Source organism: Tauraco erythrolophus, chromosome 1 (assembly GCF_009769465.1).
Source record: "Tauraco erythrolophus isolate bTauEry1 chromosome 1, bTauEry1.pri, whole genome shotgun sequence".
Classification (NCBI taxonomy): domain Eukaryota; kingdom Metazoa; phylum Chordata; class Aves; order Musophagiformes; family Musophagidae; genus Tauraco; species Tauraco erythrolophus.
In genome coordinates this window covers 30,307,936-30,325,114 of record NC_141465.1, presented here as the reverse complement: position 1 = coordinate 30,325,114, position 17,179 = coordinate 30,307,936, and the positions used below count along the sequence as shown (strand labels likewise).

General features: G+C 42.5%; 1 protein-coding gene across 1 annotated transcript in view; it reads left to right on the top strand.

Moving 5' to 3' along the window:
• GRIK1 (glutamate ionotropic receptor kainate type subunit 1) overlaps positions 1-17,179 on the top strand; it is a 103,153-nt gene that overhangs the window by 67,587 nt on the left and 18,387 nt on the right. The window contains exons 11-15 of the mRNA XM_086620450.1: positions 2,478-2,591; positions 3,784-3,987; positions 4,622-4,845; positions 10,102-10,220; positions 14,396-14,613. Of these exons, the coding sequence (XP_086476576.1) occupies positions 2,478-2,591; positions 3,784-3,987; positions 4,622-4,845; positions 10,102-10,220; positions 14,396-14,613 (879 nt within the window). The remainder of the gene's footprint in view (positions 1-2,477; positions 2,592-3,783; positions 3,988-4,621; positions 4,846-10,101; positions 10,221-14,395; positions 14,614-17,179) is intronic.

The window sequence follows — 17,179 nt, the reverse complement described above, 5'->3', positions numbered from 1 at the left end:
GGGTGCTGTCATTCACTAACATAGAGAAATTGGAACTAAGATTGTTTATAAAAGATCTAAATTACCCCAGGGATCTCAGCCCTCTTTTAACATGAGGTGCCGGGTAGAAAAGGCACCAAAGTGGGAGTCAGAGACCAGCCCCATGCGGTGCTCCCCACTGGAGATACAGCCCACGGTTGCTGTTCTGTAAGGAGAAGATAACAACTGCATTCATCCCATTTAAAGTGTTCTGGAGTAACAAGATACAAATTTCTTATAACACTTAGAATTCTATTTTGTATATATTTCACACAGCTCTTGTGATTTCCCACCCTTCCCACATTCGCAATTAAAAAAGGTTTTGGTTTTGTGTTGTTTTGGGAGGGATTTTAGTGCTACAAAGCAACCAGTGCAAAACATCCTATAGCACTCTTTTTGTGTTCTTATAAAGCACATACTTAATAACCTTGTTTGAATCCTCAATGAATCAGGCTAAGGCACAAAGGCTCCCATTTCCCTCATTACTGGTGAATAGATCATCCTACCTGACATGCAGAACACTATTGAACCAGTCTCGCTTTTGACTCTAGGCATTTCGTGCTATACTGAATTGATTTAAACCAAATTACAATTGGTTGAGAGCACAGGCTTGCTGAGGAGGGCACATGACACCTCTCAAACTTGTCACTAAACTGCAATAAATCCCCCGGATTCACCATAGTGATGTACTACCTTGGCCTCGTTTTTCCAGTGCCCCTCTGACCTCCTCCATCGCTCTAATCAAGGTTGACCTGTGGTGTCATTCTTTTATCCAGATGTAGAGTGGTCTCCTGGTGTATTTTGTATGCACTGTGACTGTGTCGCTCCATGTTCTTCATGGTTGTTCTCCTCTTCCCTGCTGCCAGCCAATAAATGCATATCGAGTCAGTAACGACGAGCAGAACGGCATTTTGATTAACTCAGCCACCTCGGTGCAAATTCAAGGACGCAGGTTATTTACTATATTCCTGGCACAGGCTATCATAATATCCAACATTTTATTTCATGTGTACTTTCCAGATCAGTTTCCCAACCTGATCTAGTTTTGGAAACAAAAGGAATCACTGATAAATGCTTGAAAAAATAATCTTTAAAAAAAGGCGTGACTATCTCCATTAAACATATTTTGGAAAAAAAGGTTGTGAAAGGCAAAAGCAATGGCACCCAGGGAGACAAACCCAAAGTCTGCGTGAAATTATACAGTTATTACTCCAAATCCACACTCTGCAGGCACAAAACTAATCTGCTGGGTTTGGTGCAAAGGCAACACCACCTCTGCCTCGGTTAACCACCAAAGAAAAAGAGTCCAGCCTGAGTCTGAAATGACTGAGCATCTGATGGCAGATCGAGACCTTCAGTACACAGGAGAAGTCAGAGTGTGTTTTGTCTTAGACTTACTTGACAGCTTCACTGGCAATCCCAGCATGGATGATCTGAAAGCAGACCCCTCCCAGGTAGAGCTGAAACATGCTGGCAGAGTGGCATGGCAATGTGAATGGCTCTGTGGATGGCCGAGGTCGGTTCCCCAAGCCATCCATCTGGCGCTCTCCACAAATGTCCAATACAAACTAAACTGCCTGAGTCAGCCCATTACCAGGAGTTTTCTCACAACAGGCCTCAGCCATGCTGTGTATGTAAATCTAAAGGCAAAAAAAACCCTGAAGATGCTTTCAGACTGTGTTTATGTTACGTAAATATTTATCTGAATAAATCAACATGGTTATAATTGCTGCCCTCACAAGGTGTAGACCCAAATCCACTGAAATCACGAAGATCTTTACCTTGAGGCTTTTGATTGGGCATTAATACTGGAATTCTTTGCTGTCTCTGGGGCTAGAAAGTGATTTGTCTTTTGCCACTTATATTTACTGAGCAAATACTGATCAGTGGGTGAAACTATCACCTTGCTAGCTCTGTCATATATAGTAGTCAAGAAATGACAGAATAATCTTTGCTAAACCTGCCGAAGGCACAGTGGAAGCAAAAGGCCAGTGCATCCTTCAGTCTGCTTCAATCTATTTATTCAAGCTTTTAACCTGTTGCATTGGAAGAGAGAGGTCTTGCCATATGTTTCAACTCTACCATTTACAAAAATTAAAAAAAAATCCATAAAAATAGACATTTGACGTTTTTTAGCAGGAAACAAAGCCAACGTGTTCCACTTTTGTAGCTAATTGGCTAATACACCTCTGTATTGACATGCCTTATAACTCTTGCAGCTTATTCATTCCCACCTGCTTTTGAAAGGGTGGTATGTTCCCTGTGTTTTCTATATCAGCCATTTGATGTTGCTGCCTTATTTAGATCTACGGCCGTTTCCCTTCTCTAGCATTTCGTACTGCTGGTGTCTCTTTCTGTGGTGACTAGAGCCAGTGCACTCTTCCTGGGCAGTGAGCGTTTAGGCAAACGGTTCGGCTCGCTGCAACCAGGCAGCTGCTCACCTGCTCTCTTCTGCACAGATTGGGGTTTGGAACTCATACAGTGGCCTTAACATGACGGACAGCAACAAGGACCGATCAACCAACATCACGGATTCCTTGGCTAACCGGACACTTATCGTCACCACCATTTTGGTAAGTCTCGCTGGGCGGAGGTGACACCACCAACTGTGCTGTAGGAAGCAGGCATTGCTGACGGTGGGTTGTGGGGCTCTCCACGGCCACCTTTGTCACCTCCATGGCTGTTTTCCTTCATGCTAAACAATTTGTTATTAAAGTACCCTGTTTTCAAGCAATTTTTTTTGATTTAGACTCAGAATTGACTTACACATTAATCCATCCAGAGATGGATTCAAAAATACCCTGTTGCTAATGAAAGACTCTCAGGAACCTCCACCTCCAAAATTGTTTAGCTTACTTCAATATTTCATAGATGAACTCTGCATACTTTTCTTCCCGGAAGAATTAACACATACAAATACTCAGCTTTGCAGTCAGAGGTTATACATCCTTCCTTTTTACTGAAAATGAGATGAAGAGGACTGAAAGAAAGTAGCAAAGAGTGGATAGACAGATTGAGAAATGTCCTTACTGTGATAAATGGAAAATGTGCAACTGGGGATCCGTGAGTTGTTCAGCCTCATGCTTTCTGCCTGGCCTGTAATGCCACTTTTTTCAACTGTTCTGCCTAATTCCTCAAGAGGAGTGGAAAGAGCTCAAAGGCACCCTCTACACTTCTTTTCCATTGCCAAAAGTCTTTTGCCACATTAAACTGCAGACACCGGCTTGCTCTGATCTTCTTCTATCCAAAATCCTTTAAAAACAGAAGCAACAAGGTACTTTGCAATCTACCTATGCTGTTCTCCACTCTCTCATGCAACTAGCTGCTCAACTCACAGCTATTTTGTACATTTAAAGACTTTTTTCAATAAAGATTAGTTTTTCACATAATACTCAGTTTTAGGTTCTCCTTTGTCCGGTATTGAGGCTTCTCTCTCCTTCAACATCCCTTCCTAGCCCTTAGGGTGGGACAATGTAGAGTACAGACCTTGGATCTGATATTGGAGCTGCTAAGCACTACTTTAATTAAAGCTCATGGGAGCCTTGAATGATCTGTTCCACTGAAATTTAGGGCCCTTATGCTTATCATTAATTGATTCAGTCAATTCGTTAACAGACTTAAAACAGCTTTTAATGGACATGGTAAATTACTGGTTTCTATCTAATTGCAATCCATTTATAAAATATTTACATAATTTAGAGAAACTGATATAATCTGAAACAAGCCTCCTTTCTATTGCTACATGCCTACTGTCTTTTTCTGTAGGAAGATCCCTATGTTATGTACAAGAAGTCTGACAAGCCCTTGTATGGAAATGACAGATTTGAAGGTTATTGCCTGGACTTACTAAAGGAGCTGTCAAATATTTTAGGCTTCATCTATGAGGTCAAACTAGTTTCTGATGGTAAATACGGAGCCCAGAATGACAAAGGAGAGTGGAATGGGATGGTCAAAGAACTCATAGATCATGTAAGATTGAATCCTTTTCTCTTCGTTCTCCTTTTGCCTGTGGTATTTTATATGAAGGCAGCCCAAATGAAATGTTTGCATTAGTTTTCATTTTTTTAGAGCCACTGGTCTGCGTTTATTGCCACTCGTCGGAGTAGGAAGTCGCATCAGTACGTCTGAACCAACAGTTCAGTGTGTTGGGGGGAACCTCCATCTGCGGTGGGGCGGCGGGTGCTGAGCTAGCGCAGGTCCTACCCACCTCTCAGCTACAAACCCCTGCAGCAAAGGCTGAGCTTCCAGCTCACCTCTGCCCTGCAGCAGTCTGTGATCTTTGGACATAGTCCCTGTCCAGACGCGCTGGCAGTTCTCACTCACAGTCTGCCTCGTTGCACGGGTCTAAGTCCCACGTCCTTGGTCACACCTCTCCTGTTCATGTGAAAGTCACGAATATCCTTCTGCCTGCAGAGAGAGGAGGCAGAATATCATGTAGCCAAAAATACTCTAGCGATGTTAAATTTTGTTGAACGCTTCAGGTTTATAGTCTCATTTTGTTTATTTTTAATACTTGGGGGGGGGGGGGGCGGGGAATGAAAGAAATAGTAGTGCGTTTGCTGAACGTGAAAAAGAATGAATATTTTCCCATTTGTATTTTCAGAAAGCTGATCTGGCTGTTGCCCCTCTCACTATTACCTATGTAAGAGAGAAAGTAATTGATTTTTCCAAGCCCTTCATGACGCTGGGAATCAGTATCTTGTACCGGAAGCCCAATGGGACAAACCCTGGTGTTTTCTCCTTTTTAAACCCTCTTTCTCCTGATATTTGGATGTATGTTCTCCTAGCTTGCCTTGGAGTCAGTTGTGTCCTCTTTGTCATTGCGAGGTAAGTCAAAGATATAGTTTTAGATGCATCCACATTGACTCCCTCTCCTCCTGTAGGTGTTGCATGGGCTCTGCATGTAGATATAGTATAATACTATCCTAAGGGTTTTATCCTGTCCTAAAACATAACGTTCTAGAAAGTCTCTTGGTATTTTCGTATCAACACCACTATCACTTTTATGTATTGCAATGTGATGAGATTTTACTTTCCTTAAGGGCTGAGCTATCCGATGAAATGTGTCAGCCTTTCTTTGTCAGTGCACAACACCTCAGCAGACTACATGTTGAAAAGCAGTTTATATTACTTGCATGTAAGCACTTCTCTTTTCCACTAACAGTGCATACAGTTAAAAGGTAAGAAACAGGATGTGAACATGTTTTTGCTGAAGGGTGTTATTTAGCTCAGCTAATTTCCCCTTGAAAATACAAGACAATGTGGCTGGGAACCTGAGGGGACAGTCTGCAAGGTGAAGTATACACCAGGCTCTCTCCCGGTACTGTCCAGAGGTGCACCTTGCCTGTCAGTGGCAGGGTCCCAGTGATGCCCCTATTCAAAACCAGCAGGAAATAAAAGCACATCCACGCCGCTCTTCCAAATGAATCCAAAGCTCATAAAGTTCTCAAAGGCAGGTGTGCCACCAAGTTTCTGGACCAGTGGACCACAGTCACATCTCCAGAGGGCCAGCAGAGCACTCTATAGTCTTATTGTTGAACTTTACCTTAAAAACTCTAGACAGCTGATATGATTTCTGAGACTGGATACTACCTACTTATCGTGGCCTCAAAGACCGTGGACCGCAGTCTGGGAGTCAGTTGCTGCAGGGATTTGAGCAAGAACAAACCAAGCATGAAACGATATGAACTTAGAAACTTGTCATAGGAAATTGGTCATATGAGGCATACTTTCTTCTGTACTCTTCAATAAATCTGGACTCCCAACTGGAATAATTACTGTCCTTTAGTTCAGGTAGTGGCATTGGACTTTTATTTCCAACTCAGTTTATTTGATCTCATCCTATCCTTCATTTTCTCCTTTTCATAAATTAAAACATAAATAATTTTACTAGTGCATCACAGAGATTCATGTTTTGGTTCTTTTTACTGAGGATCCCTAATCAAGCCTTTCCCAAGTCATGTGTTGTTTTGCATATACATCAACAATATTTTCCACATTAATATAGCACATGGAAAATAGCCTGAGAAAACATTTATACTGTGAAATATAAGAACTGAAGTGATATATCATTGGAAGTCCACATATCCACATCACAGCAAAAGTAACAGAAATGCTGCAGGTTTTACTACAAATGATGGCATTCAACTTTAAAAAGTCAGCAATAATATATATATTCCGATGTATACCTGCATATACTTCATTCAAAGGTCATAAAATAACTGTAATCTGAATCATTAATTCTGATAACATAGCACATTGTGCCTGGCTTCCACTTCTGTGTGAGCCAGGTCAAATTAAGCTCTTGCTGCTTTTCCTCCAATTCACTGTTTTCTTTTAATCAAAAGACACAGCCCTGCAAAACCTTTATTCACAAGAGCAGTTCTGCTGCGAGTGACTGGCCTCAAACATACATTTCTCTGTGGTTCATTGAACAATCCTTATTCCAGATGGACAGCTTATGCGAATGCTTTCCTTGTTTGCAAGTTTCTATACCGGTATCAAAGTACAGAAATTTGTGGGATTTGCTTTTTCCTTTGGATGGCTGAGACTATGAAGAAGGTAGAGGGAATGAGAAGAGGAGAGGTCATGGGTTAACTTATTAGTGTTGGCCCTAGGTAAGAGAAAGAGTTCATCCATCCCTGGCAGCAATGGGACCGTATACAATTAGTCATGAGCTCCCACAAGCTCTCGCAGTGGCTCACTGTACCATAAATAATAACTCTTACTGTACGCAAATCATGATCTCATTCATGACTAATATTAAATCTGCTCGACTGTGACAGATTGACTTTTCTGCAGTTGTGTGCCAAGACTAAAAACATCCCACAGTCCTCTCCACCTCAGAACAGGAGGAAGGGAAAACAAAGCCTGAGTTCTCCTCGGCACTTCTATTTTTTAAAATAACAGCATCAAATTTGAAAGAATAAATAAGCATCAGGGTCCTCTGTCTGCTCACAGAGCTGCCTACACGCAGATGCGTGACCAGGAGCAAACCAAAGGGAAATGCACAGTGCTCACAAATCATCAGCTGTGAAACCTGTTTGCTTTTATCTCTTGGCTGTTAAATATTGCTTCAAATCACAGTGTAGCCTTTGGGTAAAGCCATAGGTTAGCCCTGTGTAACTGTGTTATGTTTTGTTTCTTGATTCTTTCCAAAAAGCAGTAGTTCCAGGAGCAGTGTAACTAATGAAGCCTGATTTCCCTACAGATTTGTGTCTCATGGTGGATTGCGATCGCCAATTGAAGTTTGTTTGCCTGTTTGTTTGCTTTCCCTGCAGCTGAAGGATTTATAGGCGAACTTTCCCATGCGGATTAACTGATACGTAACGAATTGTGAGCTCATCCTGCAGCTTCTCTCCTAGTGGGGCTACTACTGCAATGTTTCACAACACTTGCAGGAGCATAATAACCTCTAAGGCCTCTACCTATTTGTCAAATGTGGCTAAAATTATCTAAGGCTTACATGTTGCTGAAGGTATAGACCCCCACACATTCATAATACACAGCACAAACCCGACTCATAACAGCTCAAGTATATCAAGTTGGCATATCATTCTCATAACCCACCTATATCAGGAAAAGAACCCACTAGTTCAGCAAAATAGTTAACACAATTTTCTGAGTGTTTAATTTTTTTCTGACATAAATGCTTTTTTTGAACTGATGCCTAAAACCGGTGCCTAATTAGATTATGACTACATAGGCTGAAGTACACAAAGCTCTATTTACATATCATCTTAATTTACTTTAGACTATATAAACTTACATTTACTACAAGAAGCTAAGCCATTCTTGCAGTCATATCTAGACCTGTTCACGTCTCCAGATATGTCAAGATTTCTGTAAGGTTTGCCAAGTGTTTCAGCAAATATTGGTTAGATATTGGTTTTAAGAACCTCAGGAAGCATCCAGTTTTTAAGACTGCCATAGTAAATTAAATGATTAAACAGTCTTTTGACATCAGTTCATGGAAGACAAATATTTGGGAATAATTTTCATAGACTGAGATAATCTTCCTGTTGTTTCTTCAGACTTTTCAGCAGCTGAATAATTTCTCATGTGTCTTTGAGCCTTATGTAGCCCTGTCATTGTTAAAATTAATATAATTTTTAAACTCAAACAAGAAATTTTATTACTGTGAAGGGTTACAGACTGACAAAGCTCTTTTCCTAAGTGCATTGACAGTGAATGAACAAGGTGTTTTCTGCCAAAATTTCCCTTTACTGCTAAGGCTGTATCAGCTGTGCTGGTGTCTTCGATGGTAGAGCTAGGTAGCTGAGGTAACCACCAGTGGTGAATAATGTCACACAGAGCCTATATAAAAAGGTGCTTAGGTGACCTTGAGCATCTCATCTTTATCAGAAACCCCAGCATAGCTACTGCTAAAAGGTCCAAAGAGAAAACCAGGGGAAAACGGCCAGGAAAACAGAAAGCCTGAGCAGTGAAATAGAGCAGAATTGTAAGCCAGCCTCTTCTTAGATCTCAGCACAGCAATGGAAACATAAGAAGAAAATCAGATTCGTTTCAAGGTGAAAAAGGAATACATACCCTAGTACCACATTAAAATATATACTCAGAGCTATAAGATCCTTTCCCATCTGGCAGAAAAAGCTTTGCTGCCAGAATTTCATTGCCACTTTCTAGCAACTGCCGTTTCGCTCTTTCAGTGATGGAGACATTTGTGTCCAACCTACCGAACATGGTAGTTGTCTGAAAGGGTGCAAGATCCCAGCCTTGGGCTTCCCAGTCAGGTCAGGCAGAGTTATTCATACACCTTCTTACTGCCCCGTGTTAACACCCTAGGACCCCATGGGTGAACACTCAAAATGGGACCTCTTCACTTCTATGGCAGTTGGCAGCTCAGGAAACCGACAGGTCCTAATTCCAGTTCTCTTGTTAAGGATGTGTTTCCCCACATGTGCACAAACTGAGTTGGGACCAATTCCATTACTACACAACAGTTGCTTCCATTATTCTAGCACGAATTTGAAACATATAACTTGATGATTGCTTTGCTTTTAGCTGGTGTATGCAGAACTGTTGTATCTTGAATGTGGAAACTGTGACTTTTGTGACAATTTTTAATGCTATCATACTAGTAATGATAATATTGTGCCACTAATGGCATCCTAAGCTACATACAGTTTCGGTTAGTGGGTTCATTACTATCAGAGTTCATTGCTTCAGCTAAGCAAGGCACTCTGCTTGCAACCATGCATAAATTCAATGCTTAATTATATTGTTGGAACAGTAATTAAAATGTATTGGCATGACATTGTCAATTAAAGCTATGTTCATAAACTTCATGAGAAAGTATGCAGCAAGCCACACAGCGGTGGGAAGCAACAGCAGGCATGTTCCTTGGGGAGAATCAGTCCTTAAAGTAGCTCTGCCAAGCGTTGCGCGGAGCAGAAGGGGCACGGTTTGCCGTTGCAGGACGGTGCGTGGGGAGCAGAGCAGATTTCTTCTGTTAAAGGCAATCTTCTGCCTACTTCTCTCCCCGCAACGCCAGCAGCGTGGCCCTGTGGCTTTCAGGCGCCACAATTGCTCCCGAACACCTTCAGACAACCGGCAGCCCTTTTTGCCACTGCTGCAGCCACCTCGCACAGGGAGAGCGCGTTCAGCATCCAGCATCTTGACTGCAGACAGCAGACGATGGCTGCCTTTAGAGGGCTGCTGCTCCTTCATTGCTTTCTGAACACTTGACCAAGAAGCAGATATGTGGCTTCCAGTTGTCCCCCTGCCCCTGTAAATGTCTGTCTGTCTGTCCACGGTGCGGGCAGGGAAGCCGTGGGGTGTTGTGGCAGCCTGACCCTTGAGGGCTCTGACCTGAGAGCGGGAGGAGTATGGGAGCAGCCCCGTGCTAGATCCAGGACCATGAAAGGGCTCGTGGTGTCACAGCGCTGCTCCACAGCTTGCACGAGGCAGCTGCGAGACGTCCTGCGGACAGCCTTTCGGCTGAGTTTTTCTTTTTCCTGCTTCCTCCATTAACCTCCTCACTTTGTGCGTTGTTCAGCAGGTTTGCTGCCGCTGTGTGTACTCTATTTGATGTTTACAGATTGTTTCTGTTAACTGCCACAGGTTTACACCATACGAGTGGTATAACCCCCACCCGTGCAACCCAGACTCAGATGTGGTGGAAAACAATTTTACTTTACTAAATAGTTTCTGGTTTGGAGTTGGAGCTCTCATGCAGCAAGGTACACCGGTTACACTTCGTTATCGCACACGTCCCACAGTCTGCTCAAGGGCTTCTGTGCTGGTAAACTCCACCCTCTGTAAATACAACATATACTGTAAAACCTTGATCTCAGCAGCTAAGCAACAGAAGAAAGGAAGAAGGCGACGTGCCACTGCAATCAGGAGCAGGCAGAGGAGGGGAACCTGTGAACCCCAGGACAGAGCTGCAGCAGGAGGAAGGAGGGGAAGCACCTGAGAGGAAGGGAAGCGGACAGGGCCACACGGGAGTTTCTGGAGCTGAAATGTAAAATAATGGCAAGAGGGATATGAGGTGCTTCATGCTGATATTGAGTTTATGGGTATAAGAGGTTTGGCAATAGGAAAGTGTTGGGCTCCATCCCAGCAGAAACAGTAACAGCCTTAGCTACCCTAGAAAAGCTGCTTTAACTGCCAGATGAAAAAAGATGCTCTTTCTTCAGAAGGGTTGTTAATTTTGTTGGCACTTGTCAAACACTTTGTTTAAAACCAAAACCAAACCTTTTCTTTTTATGGCTTTTCTACAGGCATGAGTCCCATCCTTCTGTAAATGTATCCAACCCTAGAAGCCTTAACTTAACCCACTCACAAGTCCCTGTTGCTGATGATTTTGGAAACAGCTGACATTTTACTCAGTTGGCAAGGAAGGGCAGTGAAGCTTACTCCATATGGGAAGTCAAACAGACGTGTGCTAAACACATTTGTTTATGGCATGTATGTTCTAAGGTTTCCAATTAAATCACTATTCGCCAAAACTGGGGTCCACTGAAAGAAGGAAAATATTTTCTGACAAACATTTTGAGTTGAATCAAAGCTGAACAAAAAAAACCCACCCTACAACAACAACCAAAAAGGCAATCCAAAGGAAAGCCCAGCAGTACCTTTGTAGTAAATTCCTAAACATTTAAGTAAGGAATATAAAACCATCTCTGCATTCATCCAGGTACAGTTTATTCCTCCTGCTTTAACAGACATGAGTAGCAGTAAAAAAAACACGAGGAGGATTTTTTTTCCAAGATATGGTTGAGAATTTTCCTGGTTTCGGGTTAAACCACGAGAAAAATAAAGTTGTATTGTACCTAAGGTGCACTTGCTTTTATTGGTGCACCAATGTATTGACAGGATATAGAGCTTCCTCACTGCAATGACTTTGAAGGAGGTTGGGTGAAGGAAGAGCCATTCTGTTTTGCTTTTTTGTTTTGTTTTCCTTCCAATTGATCAGTAAAACACAGGCTGAGGTTTTACAGTATCAGGCAGGTGTGTGTATATAACTGTGCCCTGTGTGTGAAAGTGCCCCAGGATTTTGTGTTTCGATGTACTGCCTTTTTTGGAGTTTACCATCATCCACAGCAAACTGTGGGATGCAGTGTCTGCTCGTTACCACTACCTTGGGTACATGACAGTCAGCCCCAACCAGACTCTGCTTGTCTTTCAAGAAGATCAAAAACAAAAGAAAGAAAGAAAGAAAAGAAAGAAAAAACATTTGTAAGGCTACACAAATGTTTCCAAGTGCAAACTTGTGGTGCGTGTGATTGTAAGTGCATCATCATTAATGTGAAGAGTTTGAACATGATGTGAATGGTTGTGAAACTTTGCATCTAGTGTTACGCTCTTTCTTGTCGGCAGCAGCTGCTTGTTTTGCTTGATTGGAAGCCACTTGTTATTAAATTTTAAAATGTGATGATCAGACTTTCTCTTTTCTACAGAGCGTGAGCAAAGTCTGGATCAGGATTGGCTGTCATGTCTGCCATAAAAAGGCACTAGAGAGACTTCAGCAAGTATTGTCTCTGACCCCGAGTCTTGCTAGCAACGTTTTTATTTAGACGTTGCTTCCCCTGTTTTTCCCCTGAAAGTCTCAGATATGTTTTGCATACTCTGAAAGCATCCAAACCGGGCACATTTCATCCAATCCATTCAGAGAAGCTATCACTTTCAGAAAGGCCAGTTGTCGGTCAGAGCCCCAGTTCAGCCAGGCGATGGGTCAGACCAGGACCAGCCCATCCAGGGGAGCGCTTAGGGCAAAGCCGGTGAGCGCCGAGCACATATTAATGCTTTTCGCTGGAATCAAGGCCCTCGAAAAGGTGAACATTGCAATAGTCATGAGAGTGATCAAAAGAGATGCTGGGCCCACCCGGATCAGCTGGGAGCAGAGTGTGCTCAGCACCTCACAAAAATGAAACCGTAGCTCCCTGCATAATTAATAGCCTCTGGCATCTTGAGCTTAATTGCACTGCACGTACTGTGCCGCTCTTTGGCAAACAACTTTCTGCTAGAGGAAATCACGGGAGGTTTAGCATCTCACCCCACAAATTCAGCACGCAGGGCTTCTCCGCCTACTCTCTTGTGCTGCCCTAAGGCTGCGCTGGCGGATTTCACGGTTGCTTGTTAAGATATCTGTGAGGTATCTGGCTATTACGCGTTACTGGGATGTATATGTCAGAGTTAGGTATTACATCAGGGTCCAAGTGTAGAAATTATATTTGTATAGCTGTCTAAGCTTAAAAAATAATACCTTGAGAATGACCTGAATCAGCTCTCCTAGAAGGCAGCTTTTGCAGGTCAACGTCAGCTTAGAAATAAACACGCACTTTTCCTGAGAGCAACAATACAAAAAAGAAAAAGATGCCATTGTATTGAAAAAAAAAAAATCTTATCTCAAAAGCAAGAAAGTACAACAGACCACAAACATAAACCCAGACAGAGCTACAGCTCTCGAAACGGGTACGTGTGGACTTGAAAATTTCAAGTGAGTTTTTGCTTTTAGACTGTTGGCTTAATTTGAAATCCATGCAGCACCAGGGCTGCACAGGGCTGCGCAGGCAAAGCATCTGCTCTCGCAGTTTGGCAATTCTGTCAGCCTACTCAAACCCTTGGGCTATGCTTAGCTTTGACCTTTAAGAAACATGTCTATATGTTTACAAAGCTAAGTTAAATCTGTTTGCTGGTTGTTTGGAAAGTTTTTACCCTTTTGGTCTTTGCCCCAAAAGTCACATTCAGAGTTTTTGCAAAGTCTGAAAAGATTCTCTGTAACGTATTTTAATTTCTTACAGAAATCATTAAATAGCTGGGGAGAGATAATATGTCAACATGTTTTTCAGTAGTAGAAATATGTTTGTCACATCAACAGCTTTATGTGCCAAGATCTCCATTCACAGGCACTTAAGTACTTTCTTAGGTCCCTCCTTCATCAACAAAATAATTATGCAAAGGCTTAACTTTGAAGTCAAAAGTATTCAAGTGGCTGTCTAAGTGCCTTGCTGAACCAGATCCTGGAATCCCACATAATGAGCTAAGTTCAGTGGAGACTCCTCTGGAAATAACAGCATAAAACTTGCATCAGAATGCTTAGAAATCCAAGGACCTGTGTGGCTTAAGTACAGTTTATCTATCTGAGCTATTTAGAAGCCGTTTCAGTGCGCTTAACACCCCCGCGTGCTGTTCTGTGGGGTTTTATGACAATGGCAGGTCACTTTGATATTTGTCAGTGTGTCATGCAGGCAGATCTGCTAAAACCTTTTTAGCAATAATGAGTGTTAAATATACTGTCCAAAGCTTTTCATTGCCCTGTAGATCCAAAGGATACCTCCATTCGCCTTCTGAATTTCCAAACATAAACCACATGTTTGTAGTAATACGCGTTCTCGGTTTTGAGCTCAGATTCACACAGGCCGATGAGTTCACTGGAACTTTATTGATTGCCCTGTTTCTCCTCAGGTGCGTCGATAGGATGCACAGGGCAGGTTTCTCTTGTAAGATATTTCTGCCAGGCAGCTTGTAAGCTGAACAGCATTCTGCTAAGGATCTCTGATTAAAATCTTGATTATAGTATACTGGCAAAAAGGGATTCAGGAAACAGGCGAAAATACTAGTATAGCTTGCTGGGCATGTAAGAGGTTAATATCACAATGAGCATTAGCTCAGAGATGTAATGGGGCTTAGACACAAGGATAATTCCATTTGTCATGTATCATGGCATACATCCCCTTCACAGTGTGTTGCCATTATAAATGTTAGCTGTGCATCTGTGAGATTATTGTTTAAATCATTTTATCATACTACAGCTCATAAAAGCATTCTGTGCCTAAAAACAGTCTGTGGTATCAGGAAAGGCATCTTTCAGCATCATTTTAATATGATTGTTTTGATGATATTGTAACAGGATCAGAGCTGATGCCCAAAGCTCTTTCTACCAGAATAGTTGGAGGAATATGGTGGTTTTTCACCTTAATCATAATCTCATCCTATACTGCCAACCTGGCTGCCTTCCTGACCGTGGAGAGGATGGAATCTCCCATTGATTCAGCAGACGATTTGGCAAAGCAAACCAAGATAGAGTACGGGGCTGTTAGAGACGGATCCACAATGACCTTCTTTAAGGTAAGATGGCACCAGCCAGCTCTGTGCGGTCGGACTGTCATGGCCCTCCAGCGATAAATGGTGAGGTGGAATCACAGCACTTGGAAGGATTAGCCTGATAGGTAAATACATCATTTGCCCAAATCCATAGAGGATTCTTCAGCAATATTAATGTAAAAGATGGGAGATTTTCCCCCAAGACATATGGAGAAACAATCTGATGCTGTACTGCTGTGAGGGGCAAACCCATGCCTTTGATAGGAGAATCTGAAGGGAACCAGGGCATAGACGTGGGGAGTTCTACTCCAGGTTGTTTTTCTGCACGGAATCTCAGTTTCTTACAGTCACTTGGCTGAGATCACCTCTGAAGGTCACATTTGCTCCGGAAAAATACTGCAGGCAGTCCAAATGCAAGGTTGGTTATTTGTTTTTAAAATGGTCTATGGTCAATATTACACAGACTATTAATATATGGGCCACATACACACATGAGCACATCTGGAGCAAAAGATCACTTTCCGTGGCTAATTGCTTTGTGGATAGCTACATTCTTTTTTTTTTTCCCCACTATATTAGTATTAATTACATACAAAATGGGTTAATATCATAAAATGTCAACATAAAAGCCAACAACCTATAAATATAGGATGTATGCATAAAAATCCTGTGACAATTAGAATTAATTAGCAGCTTCAACGGTAGTCTCAGCAGGGAAGTTAAGTGCTGAAATAACTGGTATCGTGCCTTTCACTGTAGCATCTAGGAATGGTGTTTATAGATAGTCAAATACACCTTTGAAGAGGTTGAAGCACCATGGGGAAGCAGCATCTGGGATGAAATAACACCCATGCCACGCATGAGCCCTCTCCCCTACTGCTCCAGCCCAGCCAGAGCCCTGCTTTAACCACAAGCCCTTATGCTTCCACATGGGGTAAAATGCTTACATGAAAAAGGATCTCGGCTAAAGTATTTGGGTCATCTCTCAAAACGAATAATGCTCATCAAGGACACTTCAGTCATGTAATAGATCTGATGGCAGGCTATCCCTGATGGAGCTGTCAAGAGTGAACTGGCCTTGTAATGTTTGGTAGCCTCCTGTGGCTGAATAGAGATGTTTCCGTGCTGAAAGAAATGCACAAACTACAGTATTTTTCAGACCCTCTTTATAGTCAGCTCTTGAAAGGATGAGCTGCCATTTCCATTAAGATATGCTGGGAAACCCATCTGGAGATATTCCTGGAAACTGCGTAAGGCAAGTACCAGTCTCTCATCAGGAATATCAGGCAGGAGGAAGCAGCTGCCTTCTGCAGGACTCTGAGAAACTCCCTTGGTCTAAGAGCTCCTCACTGCCCAAAGACAGTCACTGCCATTGCTATTCCGAAGTCAAATTCAGCATCAGAGAGAAATCTTCAAAACCTGTTGCTTCCATTGTTTTTCAGAAGAAATAGCTTCTGAATTTCAGCATGAGAAGTTCAGAACAAATTTCTAGAGCTATTTCCAGCTTTACCCTCATTTTTTTTGCACCATTAATCCCTGAGGTTAAAATTTGTAGGCTTAAAAGAATGTAAGCCTTTAAAAAAAAGGTTTCAGACAAGGTGGTTAAATATTTATATGCTACACATGTTAGCTTACTTGTGCCTAAAATACACATGTACACAAACACAAGTGAAAGGACACTAGTTTTGGTAAAGAATGGAGATGGATTCTTTGGCAAAATGAAGGTGACATAGTGAAAGATGCATGAAAAATACGATTTATTACACTTGTAAACCAGTGAGACACTCAATGTTATATAAAAGGTGTTATTACTTTTATTACAGAAGCCCTTCAAGATCCTCACAAGATTAGGATTTCTTTTTGCTGTCTAAAACTTAAAAAAAAAATTTAAATCACGGAGTAGGTCTCTGTACAATAAATATGATAGATACTTATGTATGCAAAAGGAAGACTGTGTGCTCTGTGAGGGCATGACTTTGCCTCCCTTGGACTGTAAAATACTGTATATACTTCTTGAGCTAAGTAAGCACACATGCATGTGCACGCGCACACACACGCCCCCAGCGAGAGACCTAGGAGTTAGGAGAAGGCAGGAGTAACAGTTTTTGGGCAGCAGTTACTCCTGTTCCTGCTCTGCACGTGCATTATGGCATTAAGAAAAAGCATCTTTGCCATAATGATTCTAGAAGACACCTGAAATAACTCTGTCTCTTTTTGGGGTGCTGTGAAGTCCTGACTTGGCCTGGACAGTTTTCCCTGGGCTGTCCCACACCGTGATGGGCTCTGGGAGCACCCCAACGCCCAGAGGATCCCCCGACAGCAGTGTCCCTGCCAGTTGAGAGCTGGAGGAGCTGAGCTGGGCTAAAAGGTGCTTTTCACCATGGGCAGCCTGTGCTGCAGAGACAGTCTGGCCACCCGGGAGTGCTGATGTGATGGGGACAGGGAAAGGGAAAGGAGGAATCCACAGGACCAGGTGCAAGAGCAGCAAAAATGTCCTGCAGGAGCGTAGCACAGGGCTGGGTTGCACTGAGGAAGGGTCATTATTTCAAGTGCTTCCTGTGTTGCAAGGTTTGCTGTATCCAAGGGCTAC